Raw genomic sequence first — 22058 nt, 5'->3', positions numbered from 1 at the left:
TAGAAATTGAAAAGAAAATAATTAAATTGTGGGCAATAGAGTGGGCGTGGGATATGGTTCATTGATAGCATCATTTTGAATGCTACTTTCTTCTTGATTAAAGTATTTTCAATGTGCTCCCAGCATGGATTTTATAACGCAAGCATTGTCCTTTGTTTTCTTGTATAGCGGGGTGCGACAAAATCAACCGGAGCACTATTATTTATAAACTTTTTAAGTATTGTATGCGAATTGGGTTTATAGGACTTGATGGGCGGTTCGCGCATACGATTCATGTCAGTCGGATACGGATATGGACGTTTAAATGGCGCAGCCTTTGTCGCTATTATTGATGGACGTGCTATAAAATTGATTGATAATTATTTGTATTAATTTATGCGCGTTTGTAATTAACAAATAAGTAAATTGATGTATATTTTAATCATTTTAGTGTATTATATAGTTTGATTCACTGTTATTCGTTTTGATAGTATAATATAATCTAAATCACACGATTCCCTTCAAAGGTGCATCTCATAAAACTATCTTATGTAATAGACCCCGACACTACCAAATACTTACGTATGATGTTCTCATAGCCCACAGACGGACGACTGGGGGGCATACGATGTTCATCATAATCATAGGCCACCTCCTCCATATCGGCGACTCTATAAAGATCAAAATGTTAGTTGCTGGCTCAACGCATGTTGGCTAGGATTCAAGGAACTACTGGGACGCGGGGACTCCTGGTGGGGTCATTAAATGATAACTTACTCGGGCGGATTTTCCTTATCTCGCTTAATCAGTTTGTTGTACTTGGGAACCCCAGTTCTGTTGCCTCCAATCATCTTTTCAAAGACAGATCTGCAAAATGATAGATTTATAGATTTTTACCCTTGGCCCAATGGCAATCAGCTGTATACCACATGCTTTACTTGCTTGTCAAATAAGTCAAGTTGCATCGGTTTGCAGAGAGTATAAGATCCCCATTACCTGTAGGCAGGCAGATTGAGTCCTTTAGTGTTTTTGGCCAACTCGGGATTCATTTCCATCAGCTCGCGCTGCTGCTCGTGCCAAACCTCGTCGTTATCGTCTGGAATAAGATACTTTCGGATCTCGGCCAGGGCGTAGGCTATGCGGGCATAGCACTCCGCCGGAGGGGCCACCGTGCTGACCTCCAGAAAGAGATTCTTCTCAAGATGGGCATATCTCCGGTCGCCGGAGCTGCGCAGCTGCTCCTCTTTGTTACGATCGCGGATCGAACTGCGACCCTTAATGGCAATCTTGCACTGGCTCTCCTCCTGAAGGCGACGCAGTGAGTTCCCCTTGGGCCCGAGGATCTTGCCAACGAAGTTGAACTGCGCAAGGGTACGGATTTATTTTGCGGACGGAGGGGACAGCTAATTGTATAAAACCCACCTTGGGAAACTGATTAACGGGCACGAAGACCTTTTGGGTAATCTTCATCGGCTTCTGCTGGTACACGTCTGAAAAGCGCTCCTTGCCGGGAATATGACCAGTGCCGTAGACACGGTCCACAGCTGCAATGTGGGATTAGTACCATTAAAATACCCTGTAAAGGGCGCAATTGATTTTACCCTCGTCTATTAGCAGTGCGCAAAGTGGAAACTCCGCGGACAATCGCTTGCGCTCCTCGTCCAAATCGGCGAGAAACTTTTGGACTACCTCGTTCACACGCGGCAGGTGGGTAGGTTGCTCCTTGGCAGGTTGCTCCTTGCTAGGTTGCTCCTGGGTAGGTTGCTCCTTGGTAGGTTGCTCCTTGGTAGGTTGCTCCTTGGTAGGTTGCTCCTTGGTAGGTTGCTCCTTGGTAGGTTGCTCCTTGGCAGGTTGCTCCTTGGTAGGTTGCTCCTGGGTAGGTTGATCTTGGCTGGGTGGCTGTTTCTCGTCCAAATCGGCGAGAAACTTTTGGGCCACCTCGTTCACACGCGGCAGGTGGGTAGGTTGCTCCTTGGTAGGTTGCTCCTTGGTAGGTTGTTCCTTGCTAGGTTGCTCCTGGGTAGGTTTGTCTTGGTTGGGTGGCTGTTTCTTGTCCAAATCGGCGAGAAACTTTTGGGCCACCTCGTTCACGCGCGGCAGGTGGGTAGGTTGCTCCTTGGTAGGTTGCTCCTTGGTAGATTGCTCCTTGGCAGGTTGCTCCTTGGTAGGTTGCTCCTGGGTAGGTTGGTCTTGGTTGGGTGGCTGTTTCTTGTCCAAATCGGCGAGAAACTTTTGGGCCACCTCGTTCACACCCGGCAGGTGGGAAGGTTGCTCCTTGGTAGGTTGCTCCTTGGTAGGTTGCTCCTTGGTAGGTTGCTCCTTGGCAGGTTGCTCCTGGGTAGGTTGGTCTTGGTTGGGTGGCTGTTTCTCGTCCAAATCGGCGATAAACTTTTGGGCCACCTCGTTCACACCCGGCAGGTGGGTAGGTGGCTGTTTCTCAGTAAACTCGCTTGGGTTTTCCATTTTTATCACAACGAACTTTACCGAAAAAATCACAATTAAAATTGATGTAGACTGAACAACGTTCTGTATAACACCGAAAAAATCACGATTAAAATAGATGTAGACTGAACAACGTTCTGTATATCACTGAACTGAAATGGTGGCGGAGCTGCCAAACGTATGAAGTTTGAGGCTGTCAACTTTTTCAGTGCTATAGTGATTGTGCTCCTAGTCCCAACATTCTATCAAAATTATACTTAATTAAGAACATTTTTAATATTAATATATACTTAATATAAATATTATATATCAAGAATATACGTAATATGGTCGGAAACGCTTTCTTCTACATTTAACGGGTATACAAAACATAAACAAATAGAAAAACATAAACTCCTTCGTTCTCCTCCGGCAAAATTAAGGGCATGTTCGGCACCATCGACGATGTGGGCGATAAGTTGGTGCAGCATTTGGAGGGGGCCCTTGACCAACGCGACGAAGTGGAGATCAAGGATGTGATGACCACCTATGCGGTGGACATCATTGGGTCGGTCATTTTTGGTTTGGAGATAGACAGCTTCAGTAATCCAAAAAACGAGTTCCGCGAGATCAGCAGCTCTACGTCCAGGGATGAATCTCTGCTGCTGAAGATTCACAATATGTCCATGTTCATTTGCCCACCGTGAGTTCAAAAATTATCAGAGTATACATTTGGGAATCTTTATTTATATATTTATAGCTAGATTTTTCAATTTATGTAAGACCTTTATCCTTCTTCACAGGATTGCTAAGCTGATGAACCGCTTGGGCTATGAGAGCCGTATCCTGACATCCTTGCGAGACATGATGAAGCGCACAATCGAGTTCCGGGAGGAGCACAACGTGGTACGAAAGGACATGCTGCAGCTGCTGATCCGACTCCGAAATACGGGCAAGATTGGATGAGGAGGATGACGACCAGGTGTGGGACATGGAAACTGCACAGAAGCAGCTGAAGTCGATGTCGATCGAGAAGATTGCCGCCCAGGCATTCCTGTTTTACGTGGCGGGCTCGGAATCCACAGCTGCGGCGTCTGCCTTCACTCTCTACGAGCTGTCCATGTACCCGGAACTGCTGAAGGAGGCGCGAGAAGAAGTGGATGCAGTGCTGATGAAGCACAATCTGAAGCCCAAGGATAGGTTCACCTACGAGGCGGTGTAGGACCTGAAGTTTCTGGACACCTGCATCATGGGTGGGTTTCATAGCATTACGTTTCTACGATCTTTATGTTCGCAGAAACCATACGCAAATACCCCGGGCTACCATTTCTCAATCGAGAGTGCACCGAAGATTATCCAGTACCTGGAACTAATCACATCATAGCCAAGGGAACACCCATTCTTATCTCGCTCCTTGGCATCCAGCGTGATCCCGTCTGTTTTCCCAATCCCAATGGCTACGATCCCCATCGCTTCGATTCAGATACCATGAACTACGATCAGGCAGCTTATATGCCCTTTGGAGAGGGTCCTAGGCACTGCATAGGTAAGGATTTGTACCAGTGGTCCTGTTCCTCTTAATCCTGTTCTCCCAATTCCCTTCCCTTAGCTCTTCGCATGGGAAAAGTCAACTCCAAGGTGGCGGTGGCTAAGATTTTGGCCAATTTCGATCTGATTCAATCTCCACGCAAGGAGGTGGAGTTCCGTTTCGATGCCGCCCCTGTTTTAGTGACCAAGGAACCGTTGAAGCTGCGCATGACCAAGAGAAATTAAATCAAAAATATCTGGCATGGGTTTTATTGAACATCTGAATTCGAAAGAAACAACAAACAAAGCGAGAACAAGAAATTGCAATATTTTTTGGAATGTCGGTAGAAATTGAAAAGAAAATAATTAAATTGTGGGCAATAGAGTGGGCGTGGGATATGGTTCATTGATAGCATCATTTTGAATGCTACTTTCTTCTTGATTAAAGTATTTTCAATGTGCTCCCAGCATGGATTTTATAACGCAAGCATTGTCCTTTGTTTTCTTGTATAGCGGGGTGCGACAAAATCAACCGGAGCACTATTATTTATAAACTTTTTAAGTATTGTATGCGGATTGGGTTTATAGGACTTGATGGGCGGTTCGCGCATACGATTCATGTCAGTCGGATACGGATATGGACGTTTAAATGGCGCAGCCTTTGTCGCTATTATTGATGGACGTGCTATAAAATTGATTGATAATTATTTGTATTAATTTATGCGCGTTTGTAATTAACAAATAAGTAAATTGATGTATATTTTAATCATTTTAGTGTATTATATAGTTTGATTCACTGTTATTCGTTTTGATAGTATAATATAATCTAAATCACACCATTCCCTTCAAAGGTGCATCTCATAAAACTATCTTATGTAATAGACCCCGACACTACCAAATACTTACGTATGATGTTCTCATAGCCCACAGACGGACGACTGGGGGGCATACGATGTTCATCATAATCATAGGCCACCTCCTCCATATCGGCGACTCTATAAAGATCAAAATGTTAGTTGCTGGCTCAACGCATGTTGGCTAGGATTCAAGGAACTACTGGGACGCGGGGACTCCTGGTGGGGTCATTAAATGATAACTTACTCGGGCGGATTTTCCTTATCTCGCTTAATCAGTTTGTTGTACTTGGGAACCCCAGTTCTGTTGCCTCCAATCATCTTTTCAAAGACAGATCTGCAAAATGATAGATTTATAGATTTTTACCCTTGGCCCAATGGCAATCAGCTGTATACCACATGCTTTACTTGCTTGTCAAATAAGTCAAGTTGCATCGGTTTGCAGAGAGTATAAGATCCCCATTACCTGTAGGCAGGCAGATTGAGTCCTTTAGTGTTTTTGGCCAACTCGGGATTCATTTCCATCAGCTCGCGCTGCTGCTCGTGCCAAACCTCGTCGTTATCGTCTGGAATAAGATACTTTCGGATCTCGGCCAGGGCGTAGGCTATGCGGGCATAGCACTCCGCCGGAGGGGCCACCGTGCTGACCTCCAGAAAGAGATTCTTCTCAAGATGGGCATATCTCCGGTCGCCGGAGCTGCGCAGCTGCTCCTCTTTGTTACGATCGCGGATCGAACTGCGACCCTTAATGGCAATCTTGCACTGGCTCTCCTCCTGAAGGCGACGCAGTGAGTTCCCCTTGGGCCCGAGGATCTTGCCAACGAAGTTGAACTGTGTTGGGGTACGGATTTATTTTGCGGACGGAGGGGACAGCTAATTGTATAAAACCCACCTTGGGAAACTGATTAACGGGCACGAAGACCTTTTGGGTAATCTTCATCGGCTTCTGCTGGTACACGTCTGAAAAGCGCTCCTTGCCGGGAATATGACCAGTGCCGTAGACACGGTCCACAGCTGCAATGTGGGATTAGTACCATTAAAATACCCTGTAAAGGGCGCAATTGATTTTACCCTCGTCTATTAGCAGTGCGCAAAGTGGAAACTCCGCGGACAATCGCTTGCGCTCCTCGTCCAAATCGGCGAGAAACTTTTGGACTACCTCGTTCACACGCGGCAGGTGGGTAGGTTGCTCCTTGGCAGGTTGCTCCTTGGTAGGTTGCTCCTTGCTAGGTTGCTCCTGGGTAGGTTGGTCTTGGTTGGGTGGCTGTTTCTCATCCAAATCGGCGAGAAACTCTTGGGCCACCTCGTTCACACGCGGCAGGTGGGTAGGTTGCTCCTTGGTAGGTTGCTCCTTGCTAGGTTGCTCCTGGGTAGGTTGGTCTTGGTTGGGTGGCTGTTTCTCGTCCAAATCGGCGATAAACTTTTGGGCCACCTCGTTCACACCCGGCAGGTGGGTAGGTGGCTGTTTCTCAGTAAACTCGCTTGGGTTTTCCATTTTTATCACAACGAACTTTACCGAAAAAATCACAATTAAAATTGATGTAGACTGAACAACGTTCTGTATAACACCGAAAAAATCACAATTAAAATTGATGTAGACTGAACAACGTTCTGTATAACACCGAAAAAATCACGATTAAAATAGATGTAGACTGAACAACGTTCTGTATATCACTGAACTGAAATGGTGGCGGAGCTGCCAAACGTATGAAGTTTAAGGCTGTCAACTTTTTCAGTGCTATAGTGATTGTGCTACTAGTCCCAACATTCAATCAAAATTATACTTAATTAAGAACATTTTTTTTATTAATATATACTTAATATAAATATTATATATCAAGAATATACGTAATATGGTCGGAAACGCTTTCTTCTACATTTAACGTGTATACAAAACATAAACAAATAGAAAAACATAAACAGTCGTAGTTATCAGCTGTTTTTGCCGGTTAAACGTGTTTTTATTTACTATAGTGGCACACTGAGAATAATCATTAAATGGTACGCTATATATAAATTGGTTTTTGTTCCTCTTCATAAAGTATTAAAATATGTCCATTAATAAATGCATTTAAAATATCCCTCACAAAAATATTCCTGAAAGAATTTTGAAACGTTTTCCATGTGGTTTGGGTGCGACTGCTCTATATATTGGGTAAACAAATATTCGACGCATGCTTGGCTGTGTCGATCTGGTTCTGGTTGAGTGGCCACACCGAATGAATAACCACCGAATAGCTGCTGATGACATCATAGCTCCAGGGTCGTGTTCGTATTCTTCTATAGAATCTCTCTTTAAAATACTCTTTAGACTGGCTGATTGGCTCTCGCTTGAGATTCGCTTGTTCTGGCGGAGATCAGATAGTCAGTTACCATGGAGCAGCAGGTGGAGAGGTTACGGGTGAGATTGGTGCCCGCCGGAACGGCGGAGGAACGTGCCAGGAATATTATTGCCAATGTGGTCCTGGAGGATGGTCTGGTGCCCTTCATCGATGATCACGCGGCGGAGAAGGTGACCCTGATCCCCCAGCAGTCAGCTGCTCCACTTTCCTCCGCCCACCAGGAACCACCCATCCGATACTACTCTGTTGGACCCTCCACCTACAAGCTGTTGTGTCCACTCTGCCGCGAGAGGAGCCAGGCGGCTGTGATGAGAGCAGCCAGCTGCAAGGACGCCAGTTTCTGCCTCAGCCTGCTTTCCTGGTAAGGCGACATCTACTGTCTAGGATCTCGATCCTTGCACCAACTATTCCATTACATTTTCCAGCATCTTTCCGCTCTTCTGGATCTGCTGCGTGTGCACCTGGTGCGGATGCAATCGGGAGTGGACCACCAAGGGCGTTTACTGCAGCTCGTGTGGCGGCAAAGTGGGGATCCAGCGCAAGGCCAAGTAGCCCATTCCGCGGACCAATTAAATCGAAATTAATGCCAAATATTTATCATATCTGTTCTATAATTCTATTACGCGTCTAACTCAATTAAATACACAGTGTAAATCAATTCCGCCGATGCTCTTTCTATGCTCTTTCAAAAATCATACTCATACTCTTTGCCAGAGTTGGAAAATGCACATAAAGAAATAAACCGTGCACTTCTTTAACAATTATCTATTTTTTTATTTTCTTAACTGTTGCAATTTTTTACATGTTTAGCCAATAAAATCTAAATTTTCTTTTTTCAAAAACTCAAGCTTATCGCAAGGACATTTTCCATAAGTTGAGCTAAACGAGTCACAATGCTAAGATAAATACTGTTTTGTCCACCTTATTAAGCAAACTAACGACCCAAAATACTTTTTAGTTTGATTTCAAAAATTTTAATTTTTTAAAATTTTTGCATTTTTATAAGAGGTTACATCATGATATTTTGCAAAAAACGGCAAAAATTTAAAAATGTAAGGCTTTAACACCAGTCGATAGAAAATTTTAGTACGAATTCAACGATGTAACCCATTCAATATTTGGACCGTTATTTTTAAATTTTTGACCAAAAAACTGTGAAAACCGGAGAAAATGTTTGCCACAAATTCCATATTTTCCTAAGGTGTTGTGTTGAGCAACTTAATTTTCTTGGGCATGGTCTCTATGATTTCTCTCTGTGCACTCCCGTTCTCTTTTGAATTTGGAAACAGGTTGCCAGCGTGCTTGGCAGCGTTTCGCTTTCAGTTCGATTGTTGAGCGATCATGACGACGACGCTGCCGGAGAAGGAAGCGGAAACGCAGCAGGAGATCAGGGAGCGGGAGGCCAAGGCTTTGGAGGACCGGAAGGAGCGCAAGATCTACGAGAACTTTGCCACGCCCCTGGCAGGCACTTTCCTCAACCTGCCACGCGAGCCCGTGGAGATCAAGTGCCCCGCCTGCGGAATCAAGGATCTGAGTGTGGTGCAGAATGATCTGAAGTGGTGGGCCAGTGAACTTAACCGCATCGTGGGTTGTCTTTTTGTGTAGGTTGCCTACTTTCTCATATTTCTTGGGAACGTACACTTATAGAATCCCTTTTCAGGACCTTCTGCTGCTGCTGCTGCTTTAATTACTATGTGCCGTGCAAACAAACCGATCGAAGTCATTACTGCGGCAATTGCGGCTGTTACTTTGGACGTTCCATGAAGAGGAGGCAACCACTCAAATTGAAGGCAACCACCGCCTAGGCAGCATTGTTCATATTTATATTTATTAAAATTCGTCTAAACACTCAAATTCCCACCCACTGCAATACCATCGATACAAAAATAAAACCAAAAATATCACATTCTCTCTTTTGGATCTAATTTTTCTCTTTGCATTTGATTCCAACATTTTATTCCTACAATTTCTCTTTGCTTGCCTCAGTCTGCGTTTGTTTTTGAAGCAGTCAACACATCTTTCGGTGCGAAATGGCTCAGGATCCGAAACCACTTTACTTTGCCGTGGGCCCCGGCCCCAACGACATCACGTGTCCTTATTGCAGGACCAAGGCCAAGACCCGTGTGGTGCGATCCTGGCTGCGTTGCTGCACCAAGAGGCATCACTGTGGTGCCTGCGGGGAGTACCTGGGCGTATACCGCCGTCCACAACTTTAGATACCCACCGAAGATGTCATCGGACCGGAATTATTATAACACAATGAACAAATGTAGATCAGTTTTGTCATTTAATTTATATTCAATAATATATACTGCTGTTTCAAACGAATAAAATTTGCTATCTAATGTGTAATGTTCAAAATGTATACAATATTTCTTACACTGTACATCCAATGGCATTTGTAACGCAGAGAGAATAACTCATTTGATTTCCATGCGCTGAGTTAATTACCAGACCAACGCCTCGGTTAAGAGAAATCGGGAGAGTGATTCTGATTTTGATTTTCCCTCCCATGATCTCTCCAAATTTGATCTATCTTTCAGTCACCGATCGTTCTCGCTGGAACTCGCATCATGACCGTAGACGAACCGCAGATTGTGGCCATCAGTGTCAGCCACAAGCCACAAGTGGGATACCTGAAGGAGGAGCCCACCTGGATCCGTTGTCCTTCGTGTGAGAAGTCTGGAACCAGTTTGGTGCAACTGGAGTTGGTCACTTGCCTGCAGAGATTTCTGGGATTCACAAAACTTTGGTTGGCCATCTGCATGAAGCTTTCCAACTCATTCGTAATGTTCAATTTATTTCAGTAAAAAATGGTCTGGCCGCCAGGACATCAATCACTATTGTTCACACTGCGGTTGCTTCATTGGAAGATTTGTGCCTATCAGCTGCATGGAACGTTGCATTTCGAGATCAGCCCGTAAACAGGCGGCCGTGGATGATATGACCCTAAAGACACGACCCAAGGATTGCGCTGAAAGGGCCCAGAAATCCAGGGAGAAAGTTCTGGCCAGCAGGGAGAAGAAGAGAGCAGAGAAAGCAGCCAAGGATCTGGACAAATCTCAAACGCAAATAGCAGTACACCAATAAAAAAAAGATTATTTACATACTTTTCAACGAATCTAGTACATATACCCTTTTATTCTTCGAGTAACGTGAAAACATTTAATACTCTCAAATTGTTTTTGTGCTTATTGAAAATGGTTAGATCATAATAATTCACTTGTACGTGAATCTCTTAGCTCAATGAATTGATTATCTACAGACAACTTTCCTTGGTGAAAACCAAGAAACCCATTTGACACATTTTAAATACTTAGAAAAACAATGATTTGTTTCACATTAAAGTAACTGTAAGAAGCCACATATCAATGTTTCAAATGTATTTCTACTACTAGTGTAATTCTCCTTCATTGGAAACAATGCAATTCTGCGGTATTTTAGATTATTCCAATCATATTTCTGGGAAGAAATATAGTAAAATGAAATCTATACATGCAATTATGCAATTTGTCTTGAGACATTGAGGGGCTATATAAACGCAGCCATCAGTCAACATAGTTAATTAGAGTTTTGATAGGCAGACAATATGCAATACATTATAGGGCTCCTGCTTTTTGGGCTTGCTTGGCAAAACATCCTCGCCATGAATATCGTAAGTAATTTTATTCCCGAAACATGATAAAATGCCGCCTATATTCAACTCTAAATTACAGCACCCGAACTTATATGCCTATGAAGGTGATTCTGATGTTTCTGATGATACTAATGAAAGTATGATATCATTTCGGTTGGAAAAACTGGAAAATCTATTAATGAAAATGTCAAAGAATATTGATCGAAATAGCGATTTGTATGGAGAGTTTCTCCCAAAGAACATCGTTAGGGAACCGCAAAATTCTTTATTTGGAGAGAATGCTTTGCCGTCAAGCGAAATTGCAGGAAGTGAAAATGCGTTTTTCCCGGAAGTCCGCATCTATAACGGAGTAAGCAGATTCATACAGATTGAAGCGAAGTCTTACTATATCGAGAACGCAAAGAAGCAAAGCTGGTCGGGAGCCGATGACAAATGCAGGCTGATGGGCGGTGTCCTGTTTAGTCCTCGAAACGCAGGGGCTTGGGAAACTCTAAGAATGAACCTGGAGCAAAACAAGAATTACTGGACGGACATCCGCGTGAACGTCTCCTTCGTATTAGGCAGCAGCGATGAGAAGGCCCAATTTCTGGATTTTGATCCGTATACTCCAAACCGCGATACGTGCATAGAAATTGGATATAAGTCGTATCATTTAATGAACGAGGTGCACTGCAACACTAAAAACTATTATGTATGTAAATTGGGCTAGTATTAAAAACTATACCAATAAAGTCAACTCTTAAGATATCAAACTTGCTGTACGAAAACCTTAACTAATGCTCTTGGCGTATTAACTATTATAATTTTTTTTTTACAAAAAAGTAGTGCTGTCATTGAATTTACGTGATCTTATAAATTGCAATTTGAATTTCCCGCCCGAATGTGTGAACAACGAATGGTCACACTTAAGCATCGATATTTGGACAAGAACATAGAAAAAGATGAAAGACATCGATTGGCGATGCAACAAAGTTTTCTTACATCACTAACAGAAACCGAAAATTCAATCGTGAAATATCCATTGGCGACGTCGTTTGGGGAATAAACTTAAGCGCTGGGAATCTTTAGAACGATGAAGCTGTTTTTATCCGTGTTCGTGGTAGCCCTGGTGGCCGGCGTCGTTGTTGCCGACGATAGCAAGGGTCCCAAAGTGACTGAGAAGGTGCGTGCTCCATGGACTTTCGTCCTTACATTCTGCATACACCAATCACGTACATACACACACACACATTTGCTGCGCCATAAATCAAGTGAGATGACTTGTTAATAATAAACCGCTTCCGATTGCGTAGGTTTTCTTTGACATCACCATTGGCGGCGAGCCCGCTGGCCGCATCGAGATCGGTCTGTTCGGCAAGACGGTGCCCAAGACGGTGGAGAACTTCAAGGAGCTGGCGCTGAAGCCGCAGGGCGAGGGGTGAGTAGGGTACCTGAGTACCGAAAATAATAAAGTAGGGTGCCAGGTACCGCTACGCCAGCAAAAGATGCCGCTAATCAGCGGCACTTTGTAGGTTATAGCGGGGCTCTCAGATTGAAGCAATTACGTGGCGTTTGAGCGGCCAATCGCATTCATCAGTTGACAAAGCGGCACTAATGGGTTAACAAAGAACGCCAACTGGTATTAAGTCTATCGTACTATAAAAGTGCAGTTCTTGAGATTATTTTATTTTTTCTCTGAATTTATACGTATGCGTGTTCCTTTTTTGGTTAGGTTCCGAGTTCTAAACCAAGTTTTGCATAGTTTTTTTTTTAATTTGAATTCCCATGCTGACAAAACTGACCACCATACATCGCTCTTACACCCCGCAGCTACAAGGGCAGCAAGTTCCACCGCATCATCAAGGACTTCATGATCCAGGGCGGCGACTTCACCAAGGGCGACGGCACCGGCGGACGCTCCATCTATGGCGAGCGCTTCGAGGATGAGAACTTCAAGCTGAAGCACTACGGCGCCGGCTGGCTGAGCATGGCCAACGCTGGCAAGGACACCAACGGATCGCAGTTCTTCATCACCACCAAGCAGACCAGCTGGCTGGATGGACGCCACGTCGTCTTCGGCAAGATCCTGTCGGGCATGAATGTGGTGCGCCAGATCGAGAACTCGGCCACCGATGCCCGCGACCGTCCCGTCAAGGATGTGGTCATCGCCAACAGCGGCACCCTGCCCGTTTCGGAGGCCTTCTCCGTGGCCAAGTCCGATGCCACCGACTAAAGTGTTTGGGGAGCAGCCCTGTCATCCATCAGCAACATAACCGATTTGAATTAAGCATAAACGCATAATCGATTTTTCCAGACATTTGCATTTACCATAGCTCGCCATGTTTATTTACATTTCGTTCCGTAAGCAAGTAATTGTGCTCAACTAAAAACAGAAATGGCAAAAATAAAGAATGATTTGTGTGTGATAAAGAGCTGGAATCGTTCTGTGTGTCTATACCATGATGCCGGTGGTGTGCAGGTTCAATGAACCGGTTTTGGAACCCCTTCCATGGCTTTCTTTCTGACTTCCCTTAGTGGCAACCGGTTTGTGCCTTCTTCGCCAATTTGTTTGCCTTTGTATGTTGTGCCGTTCTCGATTTAGATTGCCCATGTTCTGCTTTTCCCTTTGTTGTTGATAAACAACGCTCGGTTCGTCACATTTTTCTGATTTACACACTTGCGACAATTTAAAGAACACACAGACGAGTTCGTTTATATTTATTCAGTTTGTTTGGGTCTGCTGGGAAATAATTGGATATTATTGAATGAACAGGTGCAGGTCTGTCTCTGCAAAAGTTAATTGGGTCGATTAATACTTATGTGGCTCATCTTTCGATCCAGTATCCTGTTCCTTATAGAGATTCCCTTCACAATCATTGGACTAAATACAGATTACTATAGACATACCATGCTATAAACTATCCCATGTATATAGGGGTGAAAGCCCGAAACCAGACCTCTAGTAACTAATTATATATAGCACTATTTTTCAGACCTCAGACGCTGATGAGTTGGCAACTTTAACAATTAGCGAATGCACTCAAATGCAACAACATTGTCTAGAAATGCATATGTCTGCCAATCCTTAGACTTCACGTCCCCCAATCTTTTGTTTAGAGCGAGAGAAACCAAGAACTGAAGAGACGATCTCATATCGCTCAAATGTGGGGAATCGTATATGTATGTATATAAGAATACGTACATATGTGCAATTGTACCCCTTTCACAGACCCCACAATCGCTGTGTATACATTAATGAAAGCAATAGGATCTGTATGGTAGGCATGTGTATTGGGGTCTGGTGGCAATCTCATGTGCCACACATGTTCCAGTGACCACAGAAATTCTGGACGTACTTCTAAGATTATATTCCCGAGAGCAATCAGTTGAGTGTTATGTTTTTGTGGGGAGTCAAGGCGCAGGGAGCAATAAGTTCAGTCTGTTTCGTAAACTCAATACAACCGGAAGAGTTTACCGGCGAATGCAATTGCAATACGGCCGGAACTTGAGTATAATCCCAAGCTGATCGTTGATAACACGGAAGGAATATGGTTGGTAAACGGATGCAAGAAGTTCAAGAAAAAGTGTAATCTAAATAGTTTCGAAGCTACTGGAAGACTGATAAGAAGAGATCGTCTTTAATTCGATGATGTGTACTTTCGGAAATGACCTAATTAGTTTTGTGTATGCTCAACCATAGGAATCTCAATGGAATCGTTGGATCGTGCTGGCTATTTTGGGACTAGCTCTGGGCCAGATTTCACAGGCAGCCAAGATCCTGGTACTGTTTCCCCATGTCAACGAGGGTCACTTTGCGGTGATGCGGACTCTGGTCACCGAGTTGGCCAATCGCGAGCACACAGTAAGTGGAAGTGCTGTCGTTTAAAACTTGTAGAAATCAAAGGAAAGTTATTTGAAATAGATTGAAGTATATACCGGTCATGGCTTGGGAGAATCCCTGGATAATGTTACCGAAACGGTCACAGCGGAGTTTCCCTTTTGGAGCGAATGTAAGTAAGCGTCTGGAGAAGATTGTTCACGAAGTATATCTATATCTACATACAGTGCAAAAACAGGCTGCTCCCAAAGGAAACCTTGCTGATCTTGGTCGCCTACCCATTGAAAAACTCCGCCAGTCATTGGCCAGCGTTGGAGCGCGCGCTTTAGACCACTTCCTCGCCCAAGAGCCCATCCAAAAGCTGCTGAAGATGTCCTATCTTGAATTCGATTTCGATGTGATCCTAGTGGACTACTTCTACACAGAGGCTTTGTTGGCACTGGGAGCTCTCCATCAGCGGCCAGTTGTAGGGATTATTTCTACGGACTTCGGCAACTACATGGATGCCGTACAGGAGGCACTGGTACCAGCCGCTTGTTCACCCATCGACTTTGAGCGGGATCAACCCGAAATGGGCTTCTCCGAGCGATTGGGAAATATCCGGACATGTATTGCTCGCCGTAAGCAGTTCATCAAGGATCACTACGGCGGTCAGGAGCAGTTGGTGGCCAAGTACTTCCAGCTGCAGAGCTCTATTCCCGAGCTGCAGGCCAGCCAGCTATCCGTGCTGCTGCTCAATAGTCATGTGCCATTGATAACTCCCAAAGTTAGTATCCAACAGATAGTTCCCGCTGGTGGACTTCACATCCGTGGTCCCAAGGAGCTGCCCTGGAATGTGAAGCGCTTCCTGGAGGAGGCGCGTCCTGGAGCCATCTACGTTCAACTGGGCAATGAGCAGGCTTGTGGCCAGCTACCCAAGGAGAAACTCGACACTCTGTTTGCCTTCTTCTCCTCCAGAAAGCAGAGCATAATCTGGACCTGTCACGACGTGAAGACCCTGGAGGGACTGCCAAAGAATGTTATGATCCAGCATGCGGTGCCACAGATAGACATCCTGGCGCATCCGAGAGTCAAGGCTTTCCTAACCAATGGAGACCTCCTCAACCTGCAGGAGGGCATCATGCGGAATGTGCCCATTCTGGGATTGCCCCTATTCCAGCACGAAGTTCGGAACATGGAGCTAGCCGTGCGATTAGGAGTGGGCCTACAGCTGGAGGAGGGCAATGTGACTACTGAGTCACTAAACTGGGCAGTGGACAGGCTACTCCTCGAGTCACACTTCCAGTTGACCATCCGGGATGTGTCTCTGGAGTTCAGGGACCGTCCTCTTGGTGCTCTGGCCAGCGCTCTCTTCTGGGTGAACTACGTGGCCCGGCACAAGGGAGGATCGGCTCTGAGGACCCGAGGCATTGGAATCTCATCCTGCCAGCTGCACCTGTTCGACCTCTTCGTGTTCTATGCCGGAATAGCTACTCTAGTCGTAACCTTACTGGCGGCCCTGAGTTTCGTCGGCTTTTATATTTGGAATAAGAAAAACAACTCCAAGTCGACCAAAGTAAATTAGGTTTAATGTTAAAATAAAGTGCATTCTGTGCAGTTTTTGATTAAATAAAAGAAAGCATTCCCAAGAACATGAATGAAATATAAGCTGAATCATCAGAACGTTGGTTGCTGCCATTCAAAAAAGTCAAGATTTGTTGACTTCTTTTTCGTACAAAATAATAATTATAATGCGTTTATAAAACATCCAATAAATAATTGTTTTAAACCTAGACTTTAATCAAATTGTACAATTTAAGTTTATCTATTTTTAAAGTCGGAGTCATGGTGATTAAGGTGATTAAGGTGATTATCATGTTGTAATTCCCAAATGTTTTCAGATTACCATAACTTACTTAGGATTTTTGTATTATTCAAATATACGCGACGATCTGGCAACAACGTTGGGCGAAAAATACTGGTGATGCCATATTTCTGGAAATATCGATAGTATCGAATCATCGCCATTTCTTCCATCTCTGAAACGGCCATCTTCCTTTCTAATAAATCGCGTTCGCAAAACGACGTGTTTAAAACCTTTTCAAGTGTTTTAAAAGGTAACTAACTCTCAGAACTGTCAAAAATGCAGGCAATGACCGCCAGCAAAGTGCTCATAGCTCCGTGATTGAGCGCAGGGTCCGTGGGCGGCGAATGAGCCCAGAAACATGTCACACGTGGAGACATGGAGCACCCACGGCCAGTGAGGTTATGTTGTGTCGCTCAAAAGCGACAAAAACAATCCGGACTGGCGAGCATTTTGTTTGAATGAAAGGCCCAAGCTAATCCACTACCCTCCTATTGCAGCTCCGTCAAAATGTCCGGTACAACCGCTACCATCCGCACCCGCAAGTTCATGACCAACCGCCTGCTCGCCAGGAAACAGATGGTCTGCGATGTCCTCCACCCAGGATTGTCGTCGGTGAACAAGACCGAGATCCGCGAGAAGCTCGCCGCCATGTACAAGGTCACCCCCGATGTGGTCTTCGCCTTCGGATTCCGCACCAACTTCGGTGGCGGCCGCTCCACCGGCTTTGCCCTCATCTACGACACCCTGGACTTCGCCAAGAAGTTTGAGCCCAAGTACCGCCTGGCCCGTCACGGCCTCTTCGAACAGAAGAAGCAGACCCGCAAGCAGCGCAAGGAGCGTCGCAACAGGATGAAGAAGGTGCGCGGAACTGCCAAGGCCAAGATCGGCACTGGCAAGAAGTAAGCCTGATGGAGGAAAGCACGTCTGCGGGCATCGCCTGCTATTCCCAAAAGCTGCTGGTTATGCGTTAGTCAAACTTCTTTACCAACCAATCAACAACCGACAAAACAAAATCAGTGTTTACTTTTGGAGCGGCTTTTGTTTGTAAACTAAGGAAATAAAACTCTAAAAGTAGACAAGTTCCTGTGGTTCATTGTCTGGGAAAGGCGCGAGTGCAATTGTTTTCTTGAAGTGTTTCTGGACCAATTTTATATGCAGAACTACTGGCAGAGTGGCGATAATCACAGATTGTTGTCAATAACTTTTGTTGCTATATTGTACTCCTCTTTGAGTGCCCTATTTTTACTAGGAAAATGTTTTGAGCTTAGAAACCTTCGATATAGGTTTCCGATTTATAGCAAATAAGTGATAGCTGGAATTCAGTTGAATTGAAATTAAATTCCAAAACAAATTTTGGAGTACCCCAAATAAAATTTGAATGACCTATCGAATGTTGCATCGGAAGCCAGACTATCGATAAGAGTATCGATGTTTTGACCACTTTATTTCGTACCGTATACAGAATATAATATTGGTAAAAAAAACTCTTTTAAATGCTGCTCCTGAGGCCTGAGGAGGATCACTTGGACGCCCATTAGCAATATCCTTAGGCAGAGGACGCAGCCAAGGCCTAGGCATGTCCAGTTCAAATGGAGGCGTGGCATCAGGGGCCGCGGGAAGCAGCGGCGTCGCTTCGCCTGGCGATTGGATTTGCCCAGATTACGAGTGAGTGCCCGTAAAGATGCAGTGATAGCGGCCAAGTGAGGAGTCCTGCGAGTCTCACACTTCCCTCGATTTTGCAGCTGTCGCCATCTGAACTTCGCCCGCCGTTTGCAGTGCAACAAATGCGACCGGGACCGCGATGGCAGTGATAAGCCGGAGCGCGACAGGGATCGAGACCGGGAGCGGGAACGCGGCAACGGCAGCAGCAGCAGTAGCAGCAGCTCAAGCAAGAAGAAGCTGGGCACTGAGATTGGCAAGGCGGCGGCCGACAAGTCGCGGGGCTTGTTCAGCGCCGAGGACTGGCAGTGCAGCAAGTGCGCAAATGTGAACTGGGCCCGTCGCCAAACCTGCAATATGTGCAACGCTCCAAAGTTCTCGGATGTGGAGGAGCGGACTGGTGAGTCCGTAGAAGTCTATCCGCTTCAAAACCCACTTAACCAGTTTTTTTGAAGGCTTTGGCGGTGGATACAATGATCGCGGCGTGGTAGAGTATAAGGATCGTCAGGATTCGGATAGTGAGTACGATGAGTTCGGTCGTCGCAAGAAGCGAAAGCACGGCGAGCATCGAGAGGACTCCAAGAGGCCCAGAAGGTCTAGCCGAGATGAGCATCGGAATGATGAGGAAGAAGATGAGGACGACGACGAGGGAGACGACGAGGATCTATCAAAATACGATCTCTGGGGCGACGAAGAAGTCACATCCACGGATGTCAAGAGCAAAGAGGCCACTGGCAATGGCGACAAGGAGCGCAAGCGTACGTCACGCGACTCTACCTCTTCCGTGTCCTCCTCGTCGTCGTCCAGTTCGTCCAGCTCCAGCGACTCTTCGTCAAGCAGCTCGAGTAGCTCCAGCAGCGGCGGCAGGCGGAAAACCTCCTCGTCCGGCAGACGTTAGCTGCAAACCGTACCCTTTAGGAACTTCTCCTTAAATGCATCTGTTTTTACACATTTTTCTAAGGCAATCATGCTTGCCTTCTTATTTATTTGCCAGTATGCGCTCAGATGATCATGACATAGGGTACGATGTCCAGTCTAACTCTTAAAGTATAATAAAACATATAATTTAAGAACACCAGCATTTACATTTATTGTAAGACACCGTAACATTAAAGAATCGGGCCTAATTGAAGCCATCCTCGTTTTGTTTCTTGCTGCTGGCGGCTGCCTCCGCCTGCTGCAGCTCCTTTAGCATTTCCAGCTGCCTTTTTGAGTCGGCGATCTTCTCTTCTGTCACGGTCACGGGGACATCGCAGGAAATCTGCTCCTGCCGCACGAACTGCATCTTCTTGATGGCCTCCTCAAGGAAGGGTATTTGCTCGGCCTGCAGCTGCTTGTGGTAAGCCTCCAGCCGCTCTTCCTTTAGGTTTTCGCAGTATGTGTCGGTCAATTTTTGCAGGGACTCCTTGCGGGTGATCCAGTGGAAATGTGTGGGCGGTGGCTTGTACACCAGGTCGAGTTTCTCGAGAATCCACTCGAAGCGGGGATAATCCCAACGTCTCAAGTACTTGAGAAACTTCTTGCGTTTGTCGATGAGCTCCTTGAGTCGCACCTTGATCATCTTGTCGCGCGGGTTCTTGTCCATGTGCTCCTGGTAGCGGCGGATCACTGCAGTCATTTTTGCCACTGAAAGGAGGGTAAATTTGGGGGCAATTGCTATATGTGCACTCTGCAAAGGTACATACATTTGGCCTCCATTGAGCCGAAATCCTGGGCATGCCTTTGCACCTCCTTGACCATCTCATCGCGATAAAATTTTGTGGTCAGATAACTGGCATTGTTGCTCAGTTTGAACAAGGACTTAACTGACTCGTCGGCTCTACAAAATGTTGATATGATATTAATAAACTATTATATTTAGCGAATTCTGCAACATACCTATCCAGCTCCTTGCAGTCCCTGAATTCCGGCAGCAGTTCGTCGGCTTTCAGAGGAGGCAGCTTGGCCAGATCACCGCTCTTCTCGGGCTTATAGCACGCGATCTTCTCGGGGCGCACCCATTTGATTTTCAGGTCCGACTTGAATGCATATTCCCGGACAAACTGCCGCTGCCCTGCCTGGGCTATATTCAACAGTTTATTCATTAATTCGGCTTTTATTTGTTGGACAAATTTTGGCTTGGTTATATCACTTGGCCAGTGTATACCAACAATCGAAAAGTGATTACTACCCAGCTGTTTGACCTATCGATTTCTTATCGATAGGGCTTGGCAGTGTGTGCACACCGGTATTAGTTTAGTCAACAGCTGTAGAAACACAAATTGTTTCCGATTTCTTTCTTTTCGACGGTCGGCCTCTCGCGAAACTGTGATTGTGAAAACTGTACAAATAGAGGCAAATTTAACCATGGCGCACATGTCCCACATGCTCCAGCAGCCTTCGGGGTCGACGCCCTCCAACGTGGGCTCCAGCTCGTCGCGCACGATGTCCCTGATGGAGAAACAAAAGTACATCGAGGACTACGACTTTCCCTACTGCGACGAGAGCAACAAATACGAAAAGGTGGCGAAAATTGGCCAAGGCACCTTCGGGTATGTCTCCAAATTGGTTAAAACTAACTTTGAACTAAACCATACGATCTCTTTGATTACAGAGAGGTTTTTAAGGCTCGCGAGAAAAAGGGCAACAAGAAGTTTGTGGCCATGAAGAAGGTGCTGATGGACAACGAAAAGGAGGGCGTGCGTGAAAAGCAACATCTTAAGAGACGAATTCCTTATTTATATATGTGCTCCCCTAGTTTCCCATCACCGCTCTGCGAGAGATCCGCATCCTGCAGCTGCTGAAGCACGAGAACGTGGTGAATCTGATCGAGATCTGCCGCACCAAGGCCACCGCCACGAATGGTTACAGATCCACCTTCTATTTGGTCTTTGATTTCTGCGAACACGATTTGGCAGGTCTTCTGTCCAACATGAACGTCAAGTTCAGTCTAGGCGAGATTAAGAAGGTTATGCAGCAGCTGTTAAATGGTTTGTACTACATCCACAGCAACAAGGTCAGTCATGACATAAAGTTTTGGTTTTGTATTGTATGTATCTGTGTTCATTTGCATTACTAGATCCTGCACCGAGACATGAAAGCTGCCAATGTGCTGATTACCAAGCATGGCATCCTAAAATTGGCTGATTTCGGCTTGGCCCGTGCTTTTAGCATTCCAAAGAACGAGAGTAAGAATCGCTATACCAACCGCGTAGTAACGTTGTGGTACCGGCCGCCTGAGCTGCTACTTGGTGACCGGAACTACGGTCCGCCCGTGGACATGTGGGGAGCCGGCTGCATAATGGCCGAGATGTGGACTCGCTCGCCCATAATGCAAGGAAATACGGAGCAGCAGCAGCTAACCTTTATCTCGCAGCTATGCGGCTCCTTTACGCCGGACGTGTGGCCGGGAGTGGAGGAGCTGGAGCTGTACAAATCCATCGAGCTGCCAAAGAACCAGAAGCGTAGAGTCAAGGAGCGCCTGCGTCCGTATGTCAAGGATCAAACCGGCTGTGATCTATTGGACAAATTGCTGACCCTTGATCCCAAGAAACGCATCGATGCGGACACAGCTCTGAACCACGACTTCTTCTGGACGGATCCAATGCCCAGCGACTTGAGCAAGATGCTGTCCCAGCACCTGCAGAGCATGTTCGAGTACCTGGCGCAGCCACGCCGCAGCAACCAGATGCGCAACTATCACCAGCAACTGACCACCATGAACCAGAAGCCCCAGGACAACAGTATGATTGACCGGGTTTGGTAGACTGCCAGAGGTGTACGCACCCGATATTGTACTAATAGTTTCTCACCTTCAACTAGTGTTAGGTTATTAGGTTAGTGTACAATAAAAATATTGGCATTTGCATTAGCGCTTGCTCCAATTATACCTACAACATTTTGTTTCTCTGCTTCTTATTCACCTTTATTCAAAGTTTCTACAATTACTTAAAGTTGCATGTAAGGGTATTCACAAATCGACCTATTTAGAAATAAA

General features: G+C 45.5%; 14 protein-coding genes across 16 annotated transcripts; 11 read left to right on the top strand and 3 right to left on the bottom strand.

The window, feature by feature from the left end:
- Positions 1–66: 66 nt before the first annotated feature.
- Positions 67–2510, bottom strand: LOC117135974 (RNA polymerase II degradation factor 1-like). The gene is made up of 6 exons (XM_033296582.1): positions 1581–2510; positions 1402–1523; positions 976–1340; positions 757–846; positions 562–650; positions 67–340 (listed from the first exon to the last, which is right to left on the bottom strand). The coding sequence occupies exons 1-6, from the start codon at positions 2440–2442 to the stop codon at positions 132–134; spliced, it is 1737 nt and encodes a 578-aa protein (XP_033152473.1). The 5' UTR covers positions 2443–2510; the 3' UTR covers positions 67–131.
- Positions 2511–2784: 274 nt separating this feature from the next.
- Positions 2785–4246, top strand: LOC117135990 (probable cytochrome P450 6d2). Its single transcript, XM_033296605.1, is given in 5 exon segments — positions 2785–3103; positions 3204–3363; positions 3365–3653; positions 3698–3946; positions 4010–4246. Coding segments are annotated over 5 exon segments (1119 nt in total). The 5' UTR covers positions 2785–2846; the 3' UTR covers positions 4174–4246.
- Positions 4247–4338: 92 nt separating this feature from the next.
- Positions 4339–6292, bottom strand: LOC117135984 (KH domain-containing, RNA-binding, signal transduction-associated protein 3). Of its 2 annotated transcripts, XM_033296599.1 has the most exons (7): positions 6202–6279; positions 5853–5928; positions 5674–5795; positions 5248–5612; positions 5029–5118; positions 4834–4922; positions 4339–4612 (listed from the first exon to the last, which is right to left on the bottom strand). In XM_033296599.1, exons 1-7 carry the CDS (start codon positions 6274–6276, stop codon positions 4404–4406), a joined length of 1026 nt encoding a protein of 341 aa, XP_033152490.1. In that variant the 5' UTR covers positions 6277–6279; the 3' UTR covers positions 4339–4403. The 2 variants fall into 2 exon arrangements, with proteins under 2 accessions (XP_033152490.1, XP_033152488.1); XM_033296597.1 differs by having other exon boundaries at positions 5853–6292.
- Positions 6293–6869: 577 nt separating this feature from the next.
- LOC117136006 lies at positions 6870–7781 on the top strand. Its single transcript, XM_033296622.1, has 2 exons — positions 6870–7484; positions 7549–7781. Exons 1-2 carry the CDS (start codon positions 7156–7158, stop codon positions 7673–7675), a joined length of 456 nt encoding a protein of 151 aa, XP_033152513.1. The 5' UTR covers positions 6870–7155; the 3' UTR covers positions 7676–7781.
- Positions 7782–8460: 679 nt separating this feature from the next.
- LOC117136012 lies at positions 8461–9027 on the top strand. Of its 2 annotated transcripts, none has more exons than XM_033296627.1 (2): positions 8461–8724; positions 8784–9027. In XM_033296627.1, the coding sequence occupies exons 1-2, from the start codon at positions 8465–8467 to the stop codon at positions 8926–8928; spliced, it is 405 nt and encodes a 134-aa protein (XP_033152518.1). In that variant the 5' UTR covers positions 8461–8464; the 3' UTR covers positions 8929–9027. The 2 variants fall into 2 exon arrangements, with proteins under 2 accessions (XP_033152518.1, XP_033152519.1); XM_033296628.1 differs by having other exon boundaries at positions 8461–8728; positions 8784–8874.
- Positions 9028–9100: 73 nt separating this feature from the next.
- LOC117136025 lies at positions 9101–9488 on the top strand. The gene has a single exon (XM_033296643.1). The coding sequence runs from the start codon at positions 9154–9156 to the stop codon at positions 9337–9339; it is 186 nt and encodes a 61-aa protein (XP_033152534.1). The 5' UTR covers positions 9101–9153; the 3' UTR covers positions 9340–9488.
- A 153-nt stretch (positions 9489–9641) lies between these two features.
- Positions 9642–10244, top strand: LOC117136004. Its single transcript, XM_033296620.1, has 2 exons — positions 9642–9875; positions 9931–10244. Exons 1-2 carry the CDS (start codon positions 9697–9699, stop codon positions 10211–10213), a joined length of 462 nt encoding a protein of 153 aa, XP_033152511.1. The 5' UTR covers positions 9642–9696; the 3' UTR covers positions 10214–10244.
- Positions 10245–10322: 78 nt separating this feature from the next.
- LOC117135995 (macrophage mannose receptor 1-like) lies at positions 10323–11532 on the top strand. Its single transcript, XM_033296610.1, has 2 exons — positions 10323–10778; positions 10840–11532. The coding sequence occupies exons 1-2, from the start codon at positions 10713–10715 to the stop codon at positions 11467–11469; spliced, it is 696 nt and encodes a 231-aa protein (XP_033152501.1). The 5' UTR covers positions 10323–10712; the 3' UTR covers positions 11470–11532.
- A 222-nt stretch (positions 11533–11754) lies between these two features.
- Positions 11755–13171, top strand: LOC117135998 (peptidyl-prolyl cis-trans isomerase 6). The gene is made up of 3 exons (XM_033296613.1): positions 11755–11922; positions 12053–12177; positions 12570–13171. The coding sequence occupies exons 1-3, from the start codon at positions 11833–11835 to the stop codon at positions 12970–12972; spliced, it is 618 nt and encodes a 205-aa protein (XP_033152504.1). The 5' UTR covers positions 11755–11832; the 3' UTR covers positions 12973–13171.
- Positions 13172–14058: 887 nt separating this feature from the next.
- On the top strand, positions 14059–16208 carry LOC117135978 (UDP-glucuronosyltransferase). The gene is made up of 4 exons (XM_033296591.1): positions 14059–14290; positions 14440–14601; positions 14662–14749; positions 14805–16208. The coding sequence occupies exons 1-4, from the start codon at positions 14288–14290 to the stop codon at positions 16139–16141; spliced, it is 1590 nt and encodes a 529-aa protein (XP_033152482.1). The 5' UTR covers positions 14059–14287; the 3' UTR covers positions 16142–16208.
- Positions 16209–16564: 356 nt separating this feature from the next.
- Positions 16565–17502, top strand: LOC117136014 (40S ribosomal protein S24). Its single transcript, XM_033296631.1, has 2 exons — positions 16565–16673; positions 16921–17502. Exon 2 carries the CDS (start codon positions 16931–16933, stop codon positions 17324–17326), a length of 396 nt encoding a protein of 131 aa, XP_033152522.1. The 5' UTR covers positions 16565–16673; positions 16921–16930; the 3' UTR covers positions 17327–17502.
- A 344-nt stretch (positions 17503–17846) lies between these two features.
- On the top strand, positions 17847–19214 carry LOC117135992 (zinc finger Ran-binding domain-containing protein 2). The gene is made up of 3 exons (XM_033296607.1): positions 17847–18088; positions 18166–18482; positions 18538–19214. The coding sequence occupies exons 1-3, from the start codon at positions 18000–18002 to the stop codon at positions 18978–18980; spliced, it is 849 nt and encodes a 282-aa protein (XP_033152498.1). The 5' UTR covers positions 17847–17999; the 3' UTR covers positions 18981–19214.
- LOC117135993 (28S ribosomal protein S15, mitochondrial) lies at positions 19148–20244 on the bottom strand. The gene is made up of 3 exons (XM_033296608.1): positions 19961–20244; positions 19768–19901; positions 19148–19708 (listed from the first exon to the last, which is right to left on the bottom strand). The coding sequence occupies exons 1-3, from the start codon at positions 20164–20166 to the stop codon at positions 19206–19208; spliced, it is 843 nt and encodes a 280-aa protein (XP_033152499.1). The 5' UTR covers positions 20167–20244; the 3' UTR covers positions 19148–19205.
- A 67-nt stretch (positions 20245–20311) lies between these two features.
- LOC117135986 (cyclin-dependent kinase 9) lies at positions 20312–21957 on the top strand. Its single transcript, XM_033296601.1, has 4 exons — positions 20312–20613; positions 20676–20760; positions 20820–21077; positions 21141–21957. The coding sequence occupies exons 1-4, from the start codon at positions 20429–20431 to the stop codon at positions 21825–21827; spliced, it is 1215 nt and encodes a 404-aa protein (XP_033152492.1). The 5' UTR covers positions 20312–20428; the 3' UTR covers positions 21828–21957.
- Positions 21958–22058: the final 101 nt, after the last annotated feature.

This window comes from Drosophila mauritiana, chromosome 2R, assembly GCF_004382145.1.
Source record: "Drosophila mauritiana strain mau12 chromosome 2R, ASM438214v1, whole genome shotgun sequence".
Taxonomy (NCBI): Eukaryota; Metazoa; Arthropoda; class Insecta; order Diptera; family Drosophilidae; genus Drosophila; species Drosophila mauritiana.
Note: the sequence above shows the minus strand (reverse complement) of the source record. Positions and strands in the feature narration are given on the sequence as shown.

What these genes read in the sequence shown, in the direction of transcription:
- LOC117135992 (XM_033296607.1), top strand. Translation starts at nt 18,000, where the DNA reads ATGTCCAGTTCAAATGGAGGCGTGGCATCAGGGGCCGCGGGAAGCAGC. An exon ending in TGGATTTGCCCAGATTACGA is followed by an intron (nt 18,089 to 18,165) that starts GTGAGTGCCCGT and finishes TCGATTTTGCAG; the next exon opens with CTGTCGCCATCTGAACTTCG. An exon ending in GGATGTGGAGGAGCGGACTG is followed by an intron (nt 18,483 to 18,537) that starts GTGAGTCCGTAG and finishes GTTTTTTTGAAG; the next exon opens with GCTTTGGCGGTGGATACAAT.
- LOC117136006 (XM_033296622.1), top strand. Translation starts at nt 7,156, where the DNA reads ATGGAGCAGCAGGTGGAGAGGTTACGGGTGAGATTGGTGCCCGCCGGA. An exon ending in TGCCTCAGCCTGCTTTCCTG is followed by an intron (nt 7,485 to 7,548) that starts GTAAGGCGACAT and finishes TACATTTTCCAG; the next exon opens with CATCTTTCCGCTCTTCTGGA.
- LOC117136025 (XM_033296643.1), top strand. Translation starts at nt 9,154, where the DNA reads ATGGCTCAGGATCCGAAACCACTTTACTTTGCCGTGGGCCCCGGCCCC.
- LOC117135974 (XM_033296582.1), bottom strand. Translation starts at nt 2,442, where the DNA reads ATGGAAAACCCAAGCGAGTTTACTGAGAAACAGCCACCTACCCACCTG. An exon ending in CGCACTGCTAATAGACGAGG is followed by an intron (nt 1,524 to 1,580) that starts GTAAAATCAATT and finishes CCCACATTGCAG; the next exon opens with CTGTGGACCGTGTCTACGGC. An exon ending in GGGCTATGAGAACATCATAC is followed by an intron (nt 341 to 561) that starts GTAAGTATTTGG and finishes TCAATTTTATAG; the next exon opens with CACGTCCATCAATAATAGCG.
- LOC117135986 (XM_033296601.1), top strand. Translation starts at nt 20,429, where the DNA reads ATGGCGCACATGTCCCACATGCTCCAGCAGCCTTCGGGGTCGACGCCC. An exon ending in ATTGGCCAAGGCACCTTCGG is followed by an intron (nt 20,614 to 20,675) that starts GTATGTCTCCAA and finishes CTTTGATTACAG; the next exon opens with AGAGGTTTTTAAGGCTCGCG. An exon ending in ACTACATCCACAGCAACAAG is followed by an intron (nt 21,078 to 21,140) that starts GTCAGTCATGAC and finishes TTGCATTACTAG; the next exon opens with ATCCTGCACCGAGACATGAA.
- LOC117135998 (XM_033296613.1), top strand. Translation starts at nt 11,833, where the DNA reads ATGAAGCTGTTTTTATCCGTGTTCGTGGTAGCCCTGGTGGCCGGCGTC. An exon ending in GTCCCAAAGTGACTGAGAAG is followed by an intron (nt 11,923 to 12,052) that starts GTGCGTGCTCCA and finishes CCGATTGCGTAG; the next exon opens with GTTTTCTTTGACATCACCAT. An exon ending in CTGAAGCCGCAGGGCGAGGG is followed by an intron (nt 12,178 to 12,569) that starts GTGAGTAGGGTA and finishes TACACCCCGCAG; the next exon opens with CTACAAGGGCAGCAAGTTCC.
- LOC117135984 (XM_033296597.1), bottom strand. Translation starts at nt 6,276, where the DNA reads ATGGAAAACCCAAGCGAGTTTACTGAGAAACAGCCACCTACCCACCTG. An exon ending in CTCAATCTGCCTGCCTACAG is followed by an intron (nt 5,119 to 5,247) that starts GTAATGGGGATC and finishes ATCATTTTGCAG; the next exon opens with ATCTGTCTTTGAAAAGATGA. An exon ending in GATAAGGAAAATCCGCCCGA is followed by an intron (nt 4,923 to 5,028) that starts GTAAGTTATCAT and finishes TGATCTTTATAG; the next exon opens with AGTCGCCGATATGGAGGAGG.
- LOC117136014 (XM_033296631.1), top strand. Translation starts at nt 16,931, where the DNA reads ATGTCCGGTACAACCGCTACCATCCGCACCCGCAAGTTCATGACCAAC.
- LOC117135993 (XM_033296608.1), bottom strand. Translation starts at nt 20,166, where the DNA reads ATGAATAAACTGTTGAATATAGCCCAGGCAGGGCAGCGGCAGTTTGTC. An exon ending in GACTGCAAGGAGCTGGATAG is followed by an intron (nt 19,902 to 19,960) that starts GTATGTTGCAGA and finishes AACATTTTGTAG; the next exon opens with AGCCGACGAGTCAGTTAAGT. An exon ending in CGGCTCAATGGAGGCCAAAT is followed by an intron (nt 19,709 to 19,767) that starts GTATGTACCTTT and finishes CCCTCCTTTCAG; the next exon opens with TGGCAAAAATGACTGCAGTG.
- LOC117135995 (XM_033296610.1), top strand. Translation starts at nt 10,713, where the DNA reads ATGCAATACATTATAGGGCTCCTGCTTTTTGGGCTTGCTTGGCAAAAC. An exon ending in ACATCCTCGCCATGAATATC is followed by an intron (nt 10,779 to 10,839) that starts GTAAGTAATTTT and finishes TCTAAATTACAG; the next exon opens with CACCCGAACTTATATGCCTA.
- LOC117136004 (XM_033296620.1), top strand. Translation starts at nt 9,697, where the DNA reads ATGACCGTAGACGAACCGCAGATTGTGGCCATCAGTGTCAGCCACAAG. An exon ending in CTGGGATTCACAAAACTTTG is followed by an intron (nt 9,876 to 9,930) that starts GTTGGCCATCTG and finishes AATTTATTTCAG; the next exon opens with TAAAAAATGGTCTGGCCGCC.
- LOC117136012 (XM_033296627.1), top strand. Translation starts at nt 8,465, where the DNA reads ATGACGACGACGCTGCCGGAGAAGGAAGCGGAAACGCAGCAGGAGATC. An exon ending in ATCGTGGGTTGTCTTTTTGT is followed by an intron (nt 8,725 to 8,783) that starts GTAGGTTGCCTA and finishes ATCCCTTTTCAG; the next exon opens with GACCTTCTGCTGCTGCTGCT.
- LOC117135978 (XM_033296591.1), top strand. An exon ending in TGGCCAATCGCGAGCACACA is followed by an intron (nt 14,602 to 14,661) that starts GTAAGTGGAAGT and finishes TATTTGAAATAG; the next exon opens with ATTGAAGTATATACCGGTCA. An exon ending in GTTTCCCTTTTGGAGCGAAT is followed by an intron (nt 14,750 to 14,804) that starts GTAAGTAAGCGT and finishes ATCTACATACAG; the next exon opens with TGCAAAAACAGGCTGCTCCC.